Here is an 18,680-nt window from a genome sequence, read left to right as displayed (position 1 = left end):
TCAGTCCAGATGCAGCAAGATCTTGACAATATTCAGACTTTGGCTGACAAGTAGCAAGTCACATTTACACCGCATAAATGCCAAGCAATAGCCAACTCCAACAAGAGAGAATCTGACCATCGTCCTTTGACATTCAATGGCATAATTGACTGGATTCCCCCACTATCAATATCCTGTGGCTTACCATTGACCAGAAACTGAACTGGATGAGCCATATAAATACTGTGGCCACAAGAGTAGGTCAGCGGTTAGGTGTCCTGCGGTAAATAATTCACCGTCTGACTCCCCAAAACCTGCCCATAATCTACAAGGCACAACTCAGGATGGAATATTCTCCACTTGTCTGACAAATGCAGCTCTAACAACACTCAGGAAGCTTTACAGCATCCAGGGCAAAGCAGCCCATCCACAAACATTCTCCATCTCCATCATCAACACCCAGTAACAGCCAAATGCCCGTGACCACTGAAGTGTTCACCAACAGGAAGAGAACAGACTTCTCCGGAATCTTCAACATGTCATTGATGAAGATGAACATCTCGCCAAGGCCATTCCCACACCCCCACTTCTTGCCTTTAAACAACCGCACAACCTCAAACAGACCATTGTCTGCAGCAAACTACCCAGCCTTCACGAGAACAGTGACCACGACACCACACAACCCTGCCGTAGCAACCTCTGTAAGACATGCCGGATCATCGACACGGATGCCATCATCTCATGTGAAAACACCATCCACCAGGTACACGGTACATACACTTGCAATGTTGTCTACCTGATACACTGCAGGAAAGGTGTCCCGAGGCATGGTACATTGAGGAGACCACGCAGACACTACAACAACAGATGAATGAACACCATTCAACAATCACCAGGTGAGACTGTTCTCTTCCTGTTGGTGAACACTTCAGCGGTCACGGGCATTTGGCCTCTGATCTTTGGGTAAGCGTTCTCCAAGGTGGCCTTCACGACATACGACAGCACAGAGCAGAAACTGATGGCCAACTTCCGCACACATGAGGATGGCCTCAACTGGGATCTTGGGTTCATGTCACACTATTTGTAACCCCCATGACTTGCCTGGGCTTGCAACATCTCCTGTCCTGTCTGGACAACACATCTCTTTAACCTATGCTTAATGCTACCTCCACTCACATTGTCTGCACCTTTAAGACTTGATTAACTGTAAAGATTTGCATTCTAATCAGTATTCTGTAAACTGAATGTGTGTCTTTATATGCCCTGTTTGCAATCAGAACTCCCCACTCACCTGACGAAGGGGCAGAGCCCCGAAAGCTAGTGGCTTGTGCTACCAAATAAACCTGTTGGACTTTAACCTGGTGTTGTGAGACTTCTTGCTGTGTTCACCCCTGTCCAACGCTGACATCTCCACGTCAAGTTTATCAAGTACAGTGCCCTTTCTGTCTTCATCTTATTGCCACGTGATTTCTGCGCTGTGGTCACCTTAATAACAGTACTAAGAATATTACAGTTCTAGAAATTAAAATTTCATGTTGATAAAATGGAAGCGACACTGAAAAGTAGTGAATCAGGGGTATGCTTGTATTCTAAAAGAACAGAACAATGTGATATCCAATGGCTTTTACCAGTAAGCAACCACTGAACATAATTAGATTGTTGTGAACATGTTACAAAATGTCAGTGCACAGAATGAGGAAATACAGTACCCCATCAGAATGTAAACCTGTACTTGTACATAAAATCAAAGCTCTGAAATTGTTTTCTTAGTTTATTATTGTCATGCACAGTCACTAAGCGTCAATGCACTCACAGGTAATTATTTTTACAACAGTTTCAAGTGAGTGTTCTTTCTACACAGAAGTAAGGTGCAAAGGGACAGATTATTAATTCAGTCCTTGTATGTTAAAGAGTTTAGTTAAATTATTTAATATGGTGATAAAGGCCCTGACTTTACAGTGGGGCTGGGGATGGAGTGAGACTGGAGATAGAGAACAGGAGCGTAAGGAGTCTGGGGACATGGGGGCCTGGTTGATTTTAACAGTAGCTCCAATTCACCACTTGGGGCGGCACAGTGGCACAGTGGTTAGCACTGCTGCCTCACACTGCCAGGAATCCAGGTTCAGTTCTAGCCTTGGGTCACTGCATGGAGTTTGTATGTTCTCCCCATGTCTGTGTGGGTTTCCTCTGTGTGCTCCTGTTTCGTCCCACAGTCCAAAAGACGCGATGGTTAGGTGCATTGGCTATGCTAAATTCTCCCTCAGTATACCTGAACAGGTGCTGGAGTGTGGCGACTCGGGGATTTTCATAGTAACTTCATTGCAGTGTTAATGTGAGCTACTTGTGACACTAATAAATAAACTAAAACATGATTTTAGGTGGGAGCAGTCGGCAGAATGAGGGCCAGAGCTGGGGACTGGTCTGAACTCTATTTTGTTTTATATAAACTCAGATTTTCTTACTGAGCTTCTGCTGGCCCATGACCATCTCCCAGCAAATCTAGCCTGATGTCCCTGCTGACCCGCTCCTGCCACTGATGCACAGCAGTCGAGTGGGTCCCACTGACATCATCGGAACCAGGTCCGCACATTGCAAAACGGACTGTAGGTGTCACTCTCACCCACTCAAAGGAGCGGGTTTAAGCAGGTCAGAGTGGCAAGGCAGACTGGCTGGAGGGCTTTAAGTGACTGAACTCATTTAGCTGCCCCCCACCCGCCCTCCCTCAGTCTAGTTTCTGCCAGGATTGTGGGAGAGTGGGTGGGAGGGGTAAAATCAGGTCCTTAAAAGCAGTTTTACATTCATTGTCAGAACCAATTTTCCAATAATTTAAATTTCTATTGTTTCAGCATTAAGAAGGAAAATCATGACAGTCATGGTGCACAAAATGCATTGAAAAATATAAATCAAATAGTTTAACATTACAGCAAGAGGCCATTTGGCCCAACGGGTTTAACCTGGTGCCTTCCTCCACATGAGCCAAGTGGTTTAATCCCATTTGCCCAATCGTCCCCCATGCACTTTAAAGTTTAAAAGTTTAAAGTTTATTTATTAGTCACAAGTAAGGCTTACATTAACACTGCAGTGAAGTTACTGTGAAATTCCGCTAGTCGCCACAGTCCGGCGCCTGTTTGGGTCAGACCTGTTCTGAAAGACCAGCATGCCTTTCAGAATGTGAGAGGAAGCCGGAGCGCCCAGAGGAAACCCACAGAGACACGGGGAGAATGTGCAAACTCCACATAGATAGTGACCCAAACCGGGATTCGAACCCAGCTCCCTGCTGAAAGGAGTTCATGGTAAGTTAAGGGATTGCTGTACTATTGTTGATGGGTAGTTAGCTGCATGTGCTGTTTATGTGGGGATTTACATGGCCACTGCATGGTTCACACGAAAGGCAACAGTTTGAGTTTAATTCCTCTTCTCGCAGAGGTAGACCTGGGGGCTGCCTCCTCTTCTGCACCACACTTGCTGCAGTGATGTTCTTCAAGACAAACTTATTGTCTCTTCCTCAAAGAGAGACAGAATCATGAACAATGGCTAAGTACTTCCTGTATATGTATGTGATCTGTGTTGACCTAATGTCGCTCTTTTCTTTCTCAGCAAGTTCTCTATCAAGGGGTTCACTTATTTATTGGCTTGGACCTGGAGACTAGGAACATTTGGAGCTGATGCTTGATAAATTGTGTTTGCTGAGGCTGCTTGATTTGTGCTTTCCAAATATTTGGTGGGGGAGTTGCAGGGAGGGCGGGGGTGTGCGGGGATGACTCTCAGAGTCAGACTCATGCATTTGTTTAGGAGGAGGTTACAAGTACACAGGGTCACATCAAGGCCACTGGTATACAGAGCCACTTCAAGACTAATGGTATAGAGGCCACTTCAAGGCTACAATTATACATTGCCACATCAAAGCTACAGGTATACACAGCCACATCATGGCTTCTAGTATACAGAGCCACCACAGCCGCATCATGGCTTCTGGTATACAGGGCCACATCAAGGCTACTGGTATACACAGCCACATCTTGGCTTCTAGTATACAGAGCCACCACAGTCACATTGTAGCTTCCGGTATACAAGGCTACATCAAGGCTACTGGTATTTAGGAAAACATCAAGGCTACTGGTATACAGGGCCACATCAAGGCTACTGGTATACAGGGCTACATCAAGGCTACTGGTATACAGGGCTACATCAAAGCTACCGGTATACAGGGCTACATCAAAGCTACCGGTATACAGGGCTACATCAAGGCTACTGGTATACAGGGCTACATCAAGGCTACTGGTATACACAGCCGCATCAAGGGTACTAATGTACAGGGCCACATCAAGGCTACTGATATACACAGCCACATCAAGACTAGTGATATACAGGGCTATATCAGGGGTACTGATGTACAGAATCACATCATACCTACTGGTATAGACAGCTATATATAGCAAGGCTAGTAGTACGCAAGGCTACATCAAGGCTATTGGTACACAGGGCTACATCAAGGCTACTAGTATGCAGGGCTACATCAAGGCTATGAATATACAAGGCCACATCAATGCCACTGAGATACAGGGCCATCAAAACGTTGGGAACAAATGAATAACTTTGTTCACCTCTCTCTGCTGCACTCTCCTTTTCTGGGCTCAAGTAAACAAAGAGTTTCTCAAAGTGTGTTTAATTTCTTTGTTCCTTAAACCTCCAAGAAAGGTCCAGTCATTTGTTGGTCCTATTTTAGGTATCTGCTCATGCACTTATCCAGCACTAGGCTGGGAGTTTTGATTTGGTACCACAAGCAATTTTCTGAACAACCCAATATCAAATTTTGTATTGACCAGAATGTGCTTCATAAAATTCTTTCATTGGGATACTATTAAATTTAACTTACCATGTTGTATAGTTTTATGTTTGCATTCACTCATTTTCCAAATCTCTTGAATAATCTGATAGATTCTCATTCTTTCTGTGTTTTTCTCAGTTTTCTTCCAGTATTTTTCTTTTTTTTTGTTATTTTCTCATTTATCTTTTCATTTCTCTGTTACCATTCCCATTTCTCTCTGTTGCTATATCCAATGACTGCCTCACTGCTCTGGCTCCTTCCTTTGTTACACCAGCAATCTCTGTCAGAAACACATTTTTTTTTCTTAAGTGATGTGCAACTACTGCCAGTTGTTCTAATTGTCTATGCCAAGAGGACCTGAGGTACAGGGACTGGAAACGAGGTTGTAGGTGGGAGAGGAAATGGGAGGGCAATAGCCGCAGCTAGAATTGGAGAGTGGGGATGGACTGAAACATAATCTTAAATGCCTCTTATAATCTTACACTATGCTGTACACCTCCAAGATGCTGCACACTACGCAAACATTCTTTATATTGGACCTTAGGGTGTCAGCTCTGAAATAAGATGCACCCTGGAGTTAATGGATGCAATCTGCAAGCTAGGTTTGAGGAGACAGGAACAAAGCTGGAAGGTAGGATTGAGAAGTTGGAATTTTTTTTGTGAATTATTACCAGTATACAGGAATTATTTTCCTTAGAGCAGGGAAGGTTAAGGGAAGATCACAGAATGGTTACAATGCAGGAGGCAATTTGGCCCATCATGATCTTTTTATTTTCGTTCTTTTGATGCAATAGTGATTTTTAAGGGGCGTCTTGACAAATACGCAATATAGGATGAGAATGGAGGGATATGGTTCCTGGAAGGGTAGGGGGTTTTAGTTCAGTTGGACAGCATGGTCAGTGTAGGCTTGGAGGGCTGAAGGACCTGCTCCTGTGCTGTAATTTTCTTTGTTCTTCGAAATGTCTGCATTGGCTCTCTAAACAAACATCATGACATAGTGCCATTCCCCTGTCTTTTCCCTTAACCCTGAACATTGTTTCTATTCAAATAATCACCAAATGTCCTCCTGACTGTCTCGATTGACGTGCCTCCACCACACTCCCAGGCAGCGTAATCCAGATCTGAACCACTCGTTGTGTGAAAAAGCATTACATTTGCTTCCTTTGCTAATCACTTTAAATCTGTGCTCTCTCATTCTTCGTCTTTTTATGGTCAATAACGGTTTCTCCTTATCTACTCTGTCCAGCCACCCACCCCCATGATTTCAAACATCTCTAGCAAATCTCCTCTCAGCCTTCTTCTCTCCACGGAGAACAGTCCCAATTTTTTCAATCTATCCTCATAATGAAGTTTTTCATCTCTGAAACCATTCTTGTAAAGCTCTTCTGCACTCTCTCCAGTGTGTTCATATCTTTCCTATAGTATGGTGCCCAGAACTGTACTCAATGCAGAACTGTACACAATGCTCCAGCTGAGATCTAACTAGTATCTTGTATAATTTCAGCATAGTCTTATTCTTGTACTCTATATCCCTATTAATAAAGACCAGAATACAGAGTGATTTATTAACTGCTTTCTCCGTCTGTCCTGCCACCTTCAATAGTCAGTGCATATCTCCCTCTGCTTCTGTACCCCCTTAAGAATCTTATCCTTATTATATATTGTCTGTCCATGTTCTTCCTATCAAAACACACCACCTCACCCTCCTCAACACTGATTTAATAGAAGTGAATAAAATTATGGCTGTTTGATAGAACAGGTAAGAGGGAATTGTGTCTCCAGTAGGATGGTAACCAGAAGATATTCACTGAACACCATTGGGAAAGGAACAAAGAGAGAGTTGAGGAAATTTACTTTTACACATGGAGTTATTTATGAAAAGGAATTCACAATTCCAAATGTTAATGGAATCTGTTTCAAAGAGGAATTGGACATTCAAAACCTTTGGGGACGGCATGTGGTGCTAACCACTGTGCACTGCTGCCTCATAGCGCCAGGGATCCGGGTTTGATTTCTGGCTTTGGTCACTATCTGTGACTGCGTGGAATTCCTCTGGGTGCTCCAGTTTCTTCCCACAGTCCAAAGATGTGCACGATCGGTGGATTGGCCATGCAAAAATTCACCCTCAGTGCACCCGAACAGGTGCCAGGGTGTGGTGACTAGGGGATTTTCACAGTAACCTCATTGCAATGTCAATGTAAGCCTTACTTGTGACTCTAATAAGTACATTTTTACTTTTAGTGAACATTCAAAACCTTTAGAGGGGCAAGTTGGATAACTAATCCAAAGAACAGACACGGATTTGTGCTGTGTAATTCTGTGTCTAAACATGTTGATAGTGTGATCCCGGTTTTTTTTTTAGGGAAAGTTCTTTTCTTCATTGACTGTGTGACTTAACTTCCTGACTGAGGCCCTGCGGAATGACAATGCTGAAATGGGGAATCCTATTCTTCCCTGCTTTGGGAATGTAAAACAAGGACAACAGACTGCAAGTGCGGATTGAAATTCTAGGATGTGATTGGTTGAAAGGGTTGTGTAATGTGATTGGTGGGACTCCAGGTTATCAGACAGACTTGAGTTTAATTGTGAAGGATGCCAGTGGACGGAGTTTAAAACACTTTAGCAACTGTGTACAGTGGATTTTAACACCCACTGCTGGACACAGCAGTCACCCTAGAGCCATACAGCAGTCAGATTTCATTTAGATTTGCAACTTTTAATCGATATAAATTGTTTCCTTTATGCATTCTGCCCAGAACTGATTTTGACTTCACTTCGTACACAGCCATTTAAACAAGAAACAGATTTTTTATACCCTGATAAATGTCTGCTCCTTAAAACATGACATGATTTCAAAACACGGCCGCACTTCGAGAAAGATACATCACCAACTTATAACAATTGAAATAATTTAAAATCAGATCCCAGTAAGAAAGTGCAGAGCTTTCTCTCCCCACTTCATGTGCTACACATTCAGTAACTTAATACATCGTATATCCCTTTCGTTACAGCAATGAACGTCTAATTGAACGCGTGATTTTTGGCCTCTGCACCGGTAAGGTTCTATGTAAGTCGTCAGAAAAAAAGAGTTGCAGCAAAAGTTTCGCAAGACCTTTGGAAAAAAGGAATGATCGACTTCAAGGGGCAGTTTCAGCGTCACCAGTGCTGTGAAATCCTTCGTTCCTACAGAGAGTGATTTGCAAACAGTAGGCTGAGAGAAAGGTCAGTGCAACTGGTAAAAGTCGCTAGCGGTTAGTGAGCTGTGACAAATGTTCTCCCTGAAGTTTCAAGTTGCTTTATCTGTGGACCTTGATATTCCACAACTCAGCAACGCCCGATACACATGGACATTACATTACAACTCGGAAAGAAACGCTGTCTGACTTACACACACACACACACACACAGGAAGGTACCGGCCGTTTAATACTCTCTGTATTCATTCCGGTAAAAGTTCCACCTTGGGGGTCTTTGCTGTAAGAATTAAGAGGAGTGAGATAGAGAGAATGAGAGGGGTGGCTCGGAATGTGGAAGCAGCTTACCTGAAGAAGAGTTTAGAGAAGGCATTGGCTTTTTCAATGGGTGATCTCTGCATTGTTATCCGGTGGAAGGTTTCCAGTACCTGAGAACAGTCTGCTCGCACCCCACCTTATGAACACTGCCTGGTGATGTCACTGCACAACGCAGAGAAAGAGAGAGAGAGGAGAGAGGGAGAGACTGAAAGAAAGTTGACAGTAATGTGCCTTCCCCAAAACGGCCAGAACTTTAATTGCTGCAAATCGGTGTCCATTCCTCTGTAATCATTAACTGCAGGAAGACAACTAGGAAATGTGACTTATTAATGGTTAACGCGTCAGATACACTGCCAGACGCACATGCTATTAATTCTTATATTCGAATCATAATGATGATTGGTTTCTGTCTGAAAGATATTGCATTTCCCTACTGGGGAGAACCTGTGTGTATAATGCAGGGAGTTACCTATTCCCCATCCCTCCAACCTGATTGCCCTGTTGAGAGAGGGAATCTCCGCTGACAGAATTACCCGTTCTCCTGTATAGTCGCATTTTTGCGCAAATTCCTTACAATAATTTTTTTTTAACGAAGGCTGTTGATTCAAGATACTCGAACTCAACTTTTTTTTTGGGGGGGGGGGTGAATGTTACATTAAGATGTGGAGCCCTACAAGAATTTGATTATTTTGCTGTTTAACAAGACATTACAGACAGTTACATGCGACGGAATGTCAAGTGTTTCCTATGTTACCCGGCTCGTTGTTTATATTTACGAGGCAATTCATATGTAAGCCCCAATTTTATAATCAGCCCATTGGTTCACTATCTCAACAGAAAACAAAGCAAGTATATGGTTTCTAATGAGGATTTTATCAAAAGGCATTAAATAAATCCCACTGTACCAGTAATTCAGGGGGAATAACTGAACATTTGTAAAGGGATGAGCCTCACATCCATTTGTTTTAATTTAATTTTTGCTCCATTCTTAAAGTATGCTCAGAATGGACCGGGCAAACTCAAACCTATTCATTGCTTTCTCCAAAAATCAAACTCAAAATCCGATGGAATCCAATTCAAAGTCCCCACAAACAAGATCCAAGCTGACAAGATAAGGCATCTTGGGCTTGATCTTAGCCAAAATGTCGAGAAGTGTTTCACATCCAACAGAGAGACAGATTTGTAGAGACATGCAATTAGAACCTGTCTTAAGGAAGCAGTGATAACTTGCCTGCCTCTCTCCCCAACCCCATTTTGATGAGAATTAACGATCTACTCCAGATAGTATTGTTTTAAGATACTTAAAAGATGAAATGAATTCCAATTTGCCAATGAAATGAGATGAAGTTATTAAAGGTTCCTTTATTTATGGTCACAGTGAGTACGTTGTTTTAGAATGGTCCTGCCGCCGATCCCATCACACTACCAACACTGTTCAAACACTATACCGGCACTTTTGAGCTCGATTTTCATTGAGCTGCCGGATACTTGAATCCACGTTGATCTTTTCCGATGAAGTGTCGGTCGTTTGCATCAAGGATTCCCAGAAAGCCAGCAAGTCCGGCCTGTGAAGAATGGTTCACTCCATTCGATTGATTTGCGCTTGTGTTTGTGCAGACAATTACATTGCAGTGTCAAACCAGAAGCCGGTGTTGGGGAGGACGTGGCAACAGCAACAGTGCAGAACCAGACAGGCACTACACAAACAGGTACTGGATAAGTGTAACTGGCAACATTGAAGGTCAATTCATTCGCTGTAAACCTTAAGCTTAGTGACTGGTTACTGTTGTTTCCGAATTTGAGTGCACATTTAAAACGTATTTGTTTAACTGGCGAATGTAACCCAGACTCAAACCTCGGCACATATTTCAAGGCACAAATTTAGGGGAGCATGCGTTTCCAATCACTCTGAACCATGATTTCATTTGGACAACATAAGAAATAGGAGCAGGAGTAGGCCATCTAGCCCTTCGAGCCTGCCCCGCCATTCAATAAGATCATGGCTGATCTGCCGTGGCTCAGTTCCACATTCCCGCCCTCTCCCCATAACCCTTAATCCCCTCACTTATCAAAAACCCATCAACCCAAGTCTTAAAAATATTTAGCGAGGCAGCCTCCACCACCTCAACGGGCAGAGAATTCCAGAGATTCACCACCCTTTGAGTGAAGAAGTTCCTCCTCAACTCCGTTCTAAACCGCCCCCCCTTTATCTTGAGGCTGTGCCCTCTAGTCCTACTGTCCTTTCTGAGCGGGAAGAGTCTCTCCACCTCTATCCTATCCATCCCATTCATCATCTTATATGTCTCAATGAGATCTCCCCTCATTCTTCTAAACTCTAATGAGTACAAGCCTAGTTTAGTCAGCTTCTCCTCATAGCTCAAGCCCCTCAACTCCGGTATCAGCCTAGTAAACCTCCTCTGCATTCCCTCCAAGGCCAAAATATCCTTGCGTAAGTACGGCGCCCAAAACTGCACACAGTACTCCAGCTGCGGCCTCACCAGTGCCCTATACAGCCGCAGCAAGACCTCCCTACTTTTATATTCAATCCCCCTCGCTATGAAGGCCAGCATCCTATTCGCCTACCTGACCACCTGCTGCACCTGCAGGCTGGGTTTTTGCGACTCATGCACAAGGACCCCGAGGTCCCTCTGCACCATCGCCTGCTGCAGTTTTTCGCCACGTAAGTAATAATCCTTCCTACCATTATTCCTACCAAAGTGGACCAGCTCGCACTTGCCAACATTAAATTCCATTTGCCATTTCCTGGCCCATTCGCCCAGCCTATCTAGATCCTTCTGCAGACTCTCCACACCCTCCGCGCAATTTGCCGTTCCACCAATCTTGGTGTCATCAGCAAATTTCGACACCATACACTCGGTTCCCTCCTCCAGATCATCTATATAAATGGTAAATAGCTGAGGCCCCAGCACCAACCCCTGGGGCACTCCACTAGTCACCAACCGCCAATCCGAATAGCACCCATTAACCCCCACTCTCTGCCTCCTATTTGACAACCAATCCTCTATCCACGCTAACACCCTACCCCCAACTCCATGCCCCCTTACCTTCTGCAATAACCTCTTGTGAGGTACCTTGTCAAACGCCTTCTGAAAATCAAGAAAGACCACATCCACCGGCTCTCCTCTATCCACCGCCCTAGACACATCCTCATAGAACTCCAATAAATTTGTCAGACACGACTTCCCCTTAACGAAACCGTGCTGCATCTGCTCTATCAAGCAATTCCCCTCAAGATGCCTCGCTATTTCCTCCTTGATGACAGATTCTAACATTTTACCTACAACAGACATTAAACTAACCAGCCTATAATTCCCTGCCTTTTGCCTGGCACCCTTCTTAAACAACGGCGTAACATTAGCCGCTTTCCAATCTTCCGGCACTTCCCCGGAATCCAGCGATGTTTGGAAAATAACCACCAAAGCATCCACTATCACCTCTGCCATTTCTTTCAGAACCCTCGGATGCATTCCATCCGGTCCTGGGGACTTGTCCACAATCAGTCCCACCAGTCTGTCGAGCACCGCCTCTCTAGTAACAATAATGTCATTGACATCCTCCAGTCCTACCACCTTTCCATCGCTAACACCCGGCAAATTATTCATGTCTTCCTCCGTGAAGACCAAAACAAAAAAGTTATTCAAGACCTCAGCCATTTCCCCGCCCCCTACCGCTAAGTCCCCCCTCTCATCCTCTAAGGGTCCAACATTCACCCTAGCCAGCCTCTTCCTTTTTATATATTTATAAAAACTCTTGCTATCCTTTTTTATATTAAGCGCTAGCCCAGCTTCATAGTTTCTCCTACCCTTCTTTATCAACTTCTTTGTCAATCTTTGTTGACGTTTAAACCTCTCCCAATCCTCTTCTCGCCCACTACTCTTAGCTACTCTAAACGCCTCCGCTTTTAATTTAACACTTGCCTTCACCTCCTTCGTCATCCACTGCTTATTAACAGCAGCCGATTCTGATGGCCTGTATCAGAAATGTGGTGAAGTGATGGGGATGGATGTGTAAGGTAAATCGGTTAGAGTTTATTCTGTTTGCCCAGCTTAATTTTAGTGTCTGATTATTCTGGACACCTTTAGAGAAGCTGTAAGCTTATGATGGTATCCTCACAATGAACATGTCGACTGAACGATAACCCTTTAAAATAAGCCAGTTGGTTATTAAGACCCTTTCTCTTTCTAGTGTTGGATTTGCTCGATAGATCAGAGTGAAGACTTCATTGCGGATTTCTGGCTTGCTTTGTTGGGGAAACAATGACCAGGTCAAAATCCATCATTATTATATATTTGCTTTCTTGTTCATTACCAAGAACTGGGTTCAATTTGCTGATGACACCAAAATTGGTGGAAAGGCAAATTGTGCGGAGGGTGGGGAGAGTCTACAGAAGGATCTAGATAGGCTGGGCGAATGGGCCAGGAAATGGCAAATGGAATTTAATGTTGGCAAGTGCGAGGTGGTCCACTTTGGTAGGAATAATGGTAGGAAGGATTATTACTTACGTGGAGAAAAACTGCAGCAGGCGACGGTGCAGAGGGACCTCGGGGTCCTTGTGCATGAGTCGCAAAAACCCAGCTTGCAGGTGCAGCAGGTGGTCAGGAAGGCGAATGGGATGCTGGCCTTCATCGCGAGGGGTATTGAATATAAAAGTAGGGAGGTCTTGCTGCGGCTGTATAGGGCATTGGTGAGACCGCAGCTGGAGTACTGTGTGCAGTTTTGGGCGCCGTACTTACGCAAGGATATTTTAGCCGGAGGGAGTGCAGAGGAGGTTTACTAGGCTGATGCCAGAGTTGAGGGGGTTGAGCTATGAGGAGAGGCTGAATAGATTAGGCTTGTACTCGTTAGAGTTCAGAAGAATGAGGGGAGATCTCATTGAGACGTATAAGATGATGAATGGGATGGATAGGATAGAGGTGGAGAGACTCTTCCCGCTCAGAAAGGATAGTAGGACTAGGGGGCATAGCCTCAAGATAAAGGGGGGGGGCGGTTTAGAACGGAGTTGAGGAGGAACTTCTTCACTCAAAGGGTGGTGAATCTCTGGAATTCTCTGCCCGTTGAAGTGGTGAGGGCTGCCTCGCTAAATATTTTTAAGACTTGGGTTGATGGGTTTTTGATGAGAGAGGGGATTAAGGGTTATGGGGAGAGGGCGGGAATGTGGAACTGAGCCAAGACAGATCAGCCATGATCTTATTGAATAGCAGGGCAGGCTCGAAGGGCTAGATGGCCTACTCCTGCTCCTATTTCTTATGTTCTTATGTTCTTATACTTTGGGTATGTTCTCTTTGCACGTTTTAATCTAGTTTTTCCAACAATTGACCACGGTTTCATGGTCATCAGTAGATTCTTAATTCCAGATTTTTTAAATTGAATTCAAATTCAAAGACTGAAGTGGGAGAATCCATCAAAGAAAGTCATGCAATGTTGGGGGCTGAGGAATCCAATGATCTCCTACAGGGCTGCTTGGAGTCAGTGGACTGGTCAATATTTTAAAACTCTGTTCTCAATAAATGGTGCTCTGCAGACAACTCAGACTGATGTCCGCTTATTTAATGAATAGGTACCACCGCCCCCACTGGCCGGAGAGTTACTCCGGCCCCTCGATAGGAAAACTTCCCCCCCCCCCCCCCCACCCCACCCCAGCGAGGGGACAAGTAAGCATTCAGCACGCTTGGCTTTAAGGAGCAGTTACGTTTCAACTGGTGTTTCAAAATATTTCCATTTTCACTGGCAACGCCTATTGACAGAGATATCTGAGTACTTTTACCAGACTGGTCATTTCCGTGTATTTTTTTATTCATTCCTGGGACATTGGCATTGCTGGCTGGCTAATATTTATTGCCTGCCCCAAGTTGCTCGAGGGCAGTTGAGAGTCCACTAGGTTGCTGTGGGTCTGGAGTCATATGTGGGCCAGACCAGGTAAGGAGGGCAGATTTCCTTCCCTAAAGGACTTTAGTGAACCAGATGGGTTTTTCCAACGATTGACAATTGTTTCATGGCCATCAGTAGATTCTTAATTCCAGACTTCTTTTTATTGAATTGAAGTTCAAAAACTGAAGCAGGAGAATCCATCAAAGAAAGTTGTGCAATGTTGGTCTGAGGAATCAGATGATCTCCTACAGGACTGCTTGGAGTCAGTGGACTGGTCAGTATTTAAAAACTCTGTGCCAGCCTGAACGAGCACGCCACTACAGCAACTGACTTCATTTGAAAGTGTGTAGAAGACTGTGTGCTAAAGAAGCAAATCTATGTGTTCCCAACTAGAAACCATGGATGAACAGGGATATCCACTGCTTGCTAAAGTCCAAGTCTGAGATGTTCAAGTCAGGTAATACTGACCTATAGAGAAAGCCAGATACAATCTAAAGAGATCCATCAAAGATGCCAAAATAATAATAATACTGGACCAAGCTAGTGTCCCAGGCTAGCCACACAGACCCCCACCAACTATGGCAAGGTCCGCAAGACAAAACAGGCTACAAGGTGAAGGCATGTAAAATTGCAGCCTCCAATGCACCCCTCCCTCCCTGATGAGCTCAATGCATTCTACACCCATTTTGAGCAAGAGGTCAGCAAGAGCCCTCCCCCCTGGAAGCCCTGGATGAACCTGTATCTGGGGCCACCACTGCAGATGTCAGAGCAGCTTTCTTGAAGGTCAACCCATGGGAAAGCAACTGGCTCAGATAGGGTACACGGACATGCAAGTAAAGGAATTCACAGACATTTTCAACCTCTCTTTACAACAATCTGAGGTCCCTATCTGCTTCAAGAAGATGATCATCATCCCAGTACCTAAGTGAAGCCAAGCAGCGTGCCTTAACAACCAACGGCCGCTGGCTCTGACATCCATCATTGTGAAGTGCTTCGAAAGGTTAGTCGTGGCAACGAATCAATTCCAGCCTCCCGGACGACCTGGATCCACTACAGTTTATCTACCACCACAACAGGTCCACAGCAGATGCCATCTCCCTGGTCCTGCGCTCAACCCTGGAACACCTAGATGACAAAGACACCTAAATCAGCCTCCTATTTATTGACTAAAACTCAGGCTTCAACATTATTATTCCCATGAAACTCATTCCCAAACTCCATGGTCTGGGTCTCGGCACCTTCTTCTGCGATGGGATCCTGAACTTCCTAACTCACAGACCACAATCAGTAAGGATAGGCAACAACACCTCCTCCACGATTATCCTCAACACCGGTGCTCCACAAGGCTGTGTTCTCAACACCCTACTATGCTCCTTATATACATATGACTGTGTGGCCAATTCAATTTTCAAGTTTGCATATGACACCACTGTAGTGGGTCGAATCTCAAACAATGATGAGACAAAGTACAGGAAAGAGATAGAGAATCTGGTGAATTGGTGCAGCAACAATAATCTCTCCCTCAATGTCAACAAAATGAAGGAGATTGTCATTGACTTCAGGAAGCGTAAAGGAGAAGATGCCCCTGTCTACATCAATGGGGACAAAATAGAAAGGGTCGAGAGGTTCAAGTTTTTAATGTGTCCAGATCACCAACAACCTGGCCCAGTCCCCCAATGCCGACATTATAGTTAAGAAAGCCCACCAACGTCTCTACTTTCTCAGAAGACTAAGGAAATTTGGCATGACAGAGATTGCTGGTGTAACAAAGGAAGGAGCCAGAGCAGTGAGGCAGTCATTAGATATAGCAACAGAGAGAAATGGGAATGGTAACAGAGAAATGAAAAGATAAATGAGAAAATAACAAAAAAAAGAAAAATACTGGAAGAAAACTGAGAACTACAAAAAGTCATGAATGCACAAAATCCTCCCATCCATTGACTCTGTCTACACTTCCCACTGCCTTGGCAAAGCAGCCAGTATAATTAAGGACCTCATGCACCTCAGACATTCTCTCTTCCATCTTCTTCCTTCAGGAATAAGATATAAAAGTCTGAGATCATGCACCGGTCAACTCAAGAAAAGCTTCTTTCCTGCAGCCATCAGACTTTTGAATGGACTTATCTTGCATTAAGTTGATCTTTCTCTACACCCTAGCTATGACTGTAACACTACATTCTGCAGTCTCTCGTTTCCTTCTCTATGAACGGTATGTTTTGTCTGTACAGCGCAAGAAACAATACTTTTTACTGTATGTTAATACATGTGACAATAACAAATCAAATCAAAATTCCACTATCTGCCATCGCAGGATTCGAACCCTGGGTCCTCAGAGCATTAGCTGAGTTTCTGGATTAATAGCCTAGTGATAATACCACTAGGCTATTGTCTTTGTTTAAACTGAGCCATGAGAGTTAATATGACAGAAGACAATATTAATGTTATAAAATAGAGAGATCAGATTGATTTAGGGCTTGGCTGTCTCAATTAGTTCAATGTGTCCAGTGCAATGTAAGGCACCACCGCAAGCTCTGTAAACAGACGGGGATAGCAGAGAGGAAATCAAAACTACATTGACATCCAGTCTTGCATTTTCATCCAGTTGAGAGCCCTTTAAAAATGGAGAGACAGTTCCCAGTCTAAGATTCCTGACCCCATGCCAATTCTGGTGGACTCCATTGAGCGCATAGGCACTTCTCTCAGTTTTCGTGGAGTTGGCCAGGTTTTTAAAGAGTTGTGAATCTTTACCTGCATGAAGGTCCTTCAAAAAGTTAAGTTGATGCCCCCAATACCAAGCTCTGCCGTTCTCCCACCCCTCATTCCCCAATGCCAAATTCTACCCTTACACCCTCCATCCCTGATTCTCATGCTCCCATGCCAAGCTCTGTCCTTCCTTCCAAATGTCATGGGCCTTCTTGCACCCTCTCCACCCTGCCCCCCCCCTCCAGTTCAGTGCTCCATTGGGATCAAGGTCTTTCAGCAAGAATAACAGTTGTCTGACTTACATAGTGAGGTTATGAGAACTCAGGCATCCATGAAGCTCGGTGAAAAATCTGTGCCCCAGAGAAAACATTGTTTGATTGACAGCTCAGACAGTCTGATCTCTGCTGTCAATTTCACAATGTTTGTTTGCGCAACTTTAAATGCTTCAAAATTTGTATTTTGTGTAACTGATGCTTTAAGTGGTCTGGATAATTGACACTTGTATTACCTTGTTGTGAAATGGCTTTTTAAACATGGGAGAATGTTATGAATGTGTTAACTTTTTAAAAATACAGTGGGTCAATGGGCATGGAAGTGCTGTAGATTGGCATGGAGAAATGAAGGACATGGGGTCTGTGGCAAATCAGGAGTCTGCCATAGGGGACATGAGGAGAATCTTTTGAACCCCTCAAGCAGACTAATGTTCACAATTCCTCTGATGGGTTATGGACAACCTGTCCTGATTCCAAGAAAATTTCAGAGAAATGTGATATGCTCAACTCCAGTTGAGCATATCACATGTCTGTGGGAGTTTGTGCATTCTCCCTGTGGTTGCGTGGGTTTCCTCCGGGCGCTCCGGTTTCCTCCCACACCCCAAAGATGTGCTCTTAGGCTGATTGGTTTTACCAAATTGACACTACTCTCCCCTGAATCTGGCTAAGTTAGGGGGTCCATTCATAGACACGCAGGGTAGAATAGATGTAGGGTGATGTGGTGGCGCAGGCTCGTTGGGCCGAAGGGCCTGTTTCCCGTGCTGGGTTGTTCTTTGTTCTTTGTTCCAGAATGGTCCAGCCAGTTCAGGTAGACTCAATGTGACATTTTACAGAAACCAGCCCATACTCTTTAAAGAAGGTCCCCCAATTCATCCTGACTCAATTAAAATCCAGGCCAATGTTTCAGAGAATAATTGAGTTGGAATACACCATGATATTCAATTTGAAATCGAGATCACAGTGCAGGTATAAGACTGGTACATGAACCAAACTTTGAAATTGAGAAAATCACAACAACAAAGACGTCAGAAGTTAGCAACAGCATAGGAGGATCAGTAACAAACCTGCATGAAGTGGTAAGACCTTTAAGTGATTCTTGCTGCATTCCAAAAGCACCTTGCGTTTTTGAAAAAAGTTTATTGTGTGACTGTTTAGACACTGGGGAAACCAATTTCACAAGTGGGTTTTACAAGAGTCAGACCCTTACTTACACATCACAATAAATGTCCTGAATTATTCCACCATGTACTCTGGAAAACTACACAGCTGTCCAACATGACAGGCAGTGCAATTTGGGTGTGGAGCAGGCACATGTAGCACCAGCCATGTTGTCACCCATTCTGTAAAATGAGCACAGCACAACAGAATTTCTAAATGAGTATTTAAAAACTTCCTTAAAAAACTGTTCTCCATGTCATTCTTGTGTTTGTTTATGATTTTTTTCATGCCGAATTTCCTTGAGCAACAAACTGGAACATTGACGTCTAATACTGACAT

General features: G+C 44.1%; 1 protein-coding gene across 1 annotated transcript in view; it reads right to left on the bottom strand.

The window, feature by feature from the left end:
* Positions 1-8,676, bottom strand: part of cftr (CF transmembrane conductance regulator) — a 128,229-nt gene extending 119,553 nt beyond the window's left edge. Inside the window, exon 1 of the mRNA XM_080191098.1 lies at positions 8,350-8,676. Within this exon, the coding sequence (XP_080047224.1) occupies positions 8,350-8,402 (53 nt within the window). The 5' untranslated portion in view covers positions 8,403-8,676. The remainder of the gene's footprint in view (positions 1-8,349) is intronic.
* Positions 8,677-18,680: the final 10,004 nt, after the last annotated feature.

Source organism: Carcharhinus amblyrhynchos, chromosome 6, assembly GCF_965287045.1.
Source record: "Carcharhinus amblyrhynchos chromosome 6, sCarAmb.v2.hapA, whole genome shotgun sequence".
NCBI lineage: Eukaryota > Metazoa > Chordata > Chondrichthyes > Carcharhiniformes > Carcharhinidae > Carcharhinus > Carcharhinus amblyrhynchos.
This window is presented reverse-complemented; position numbering and strand designations above follow the sequence as displayed.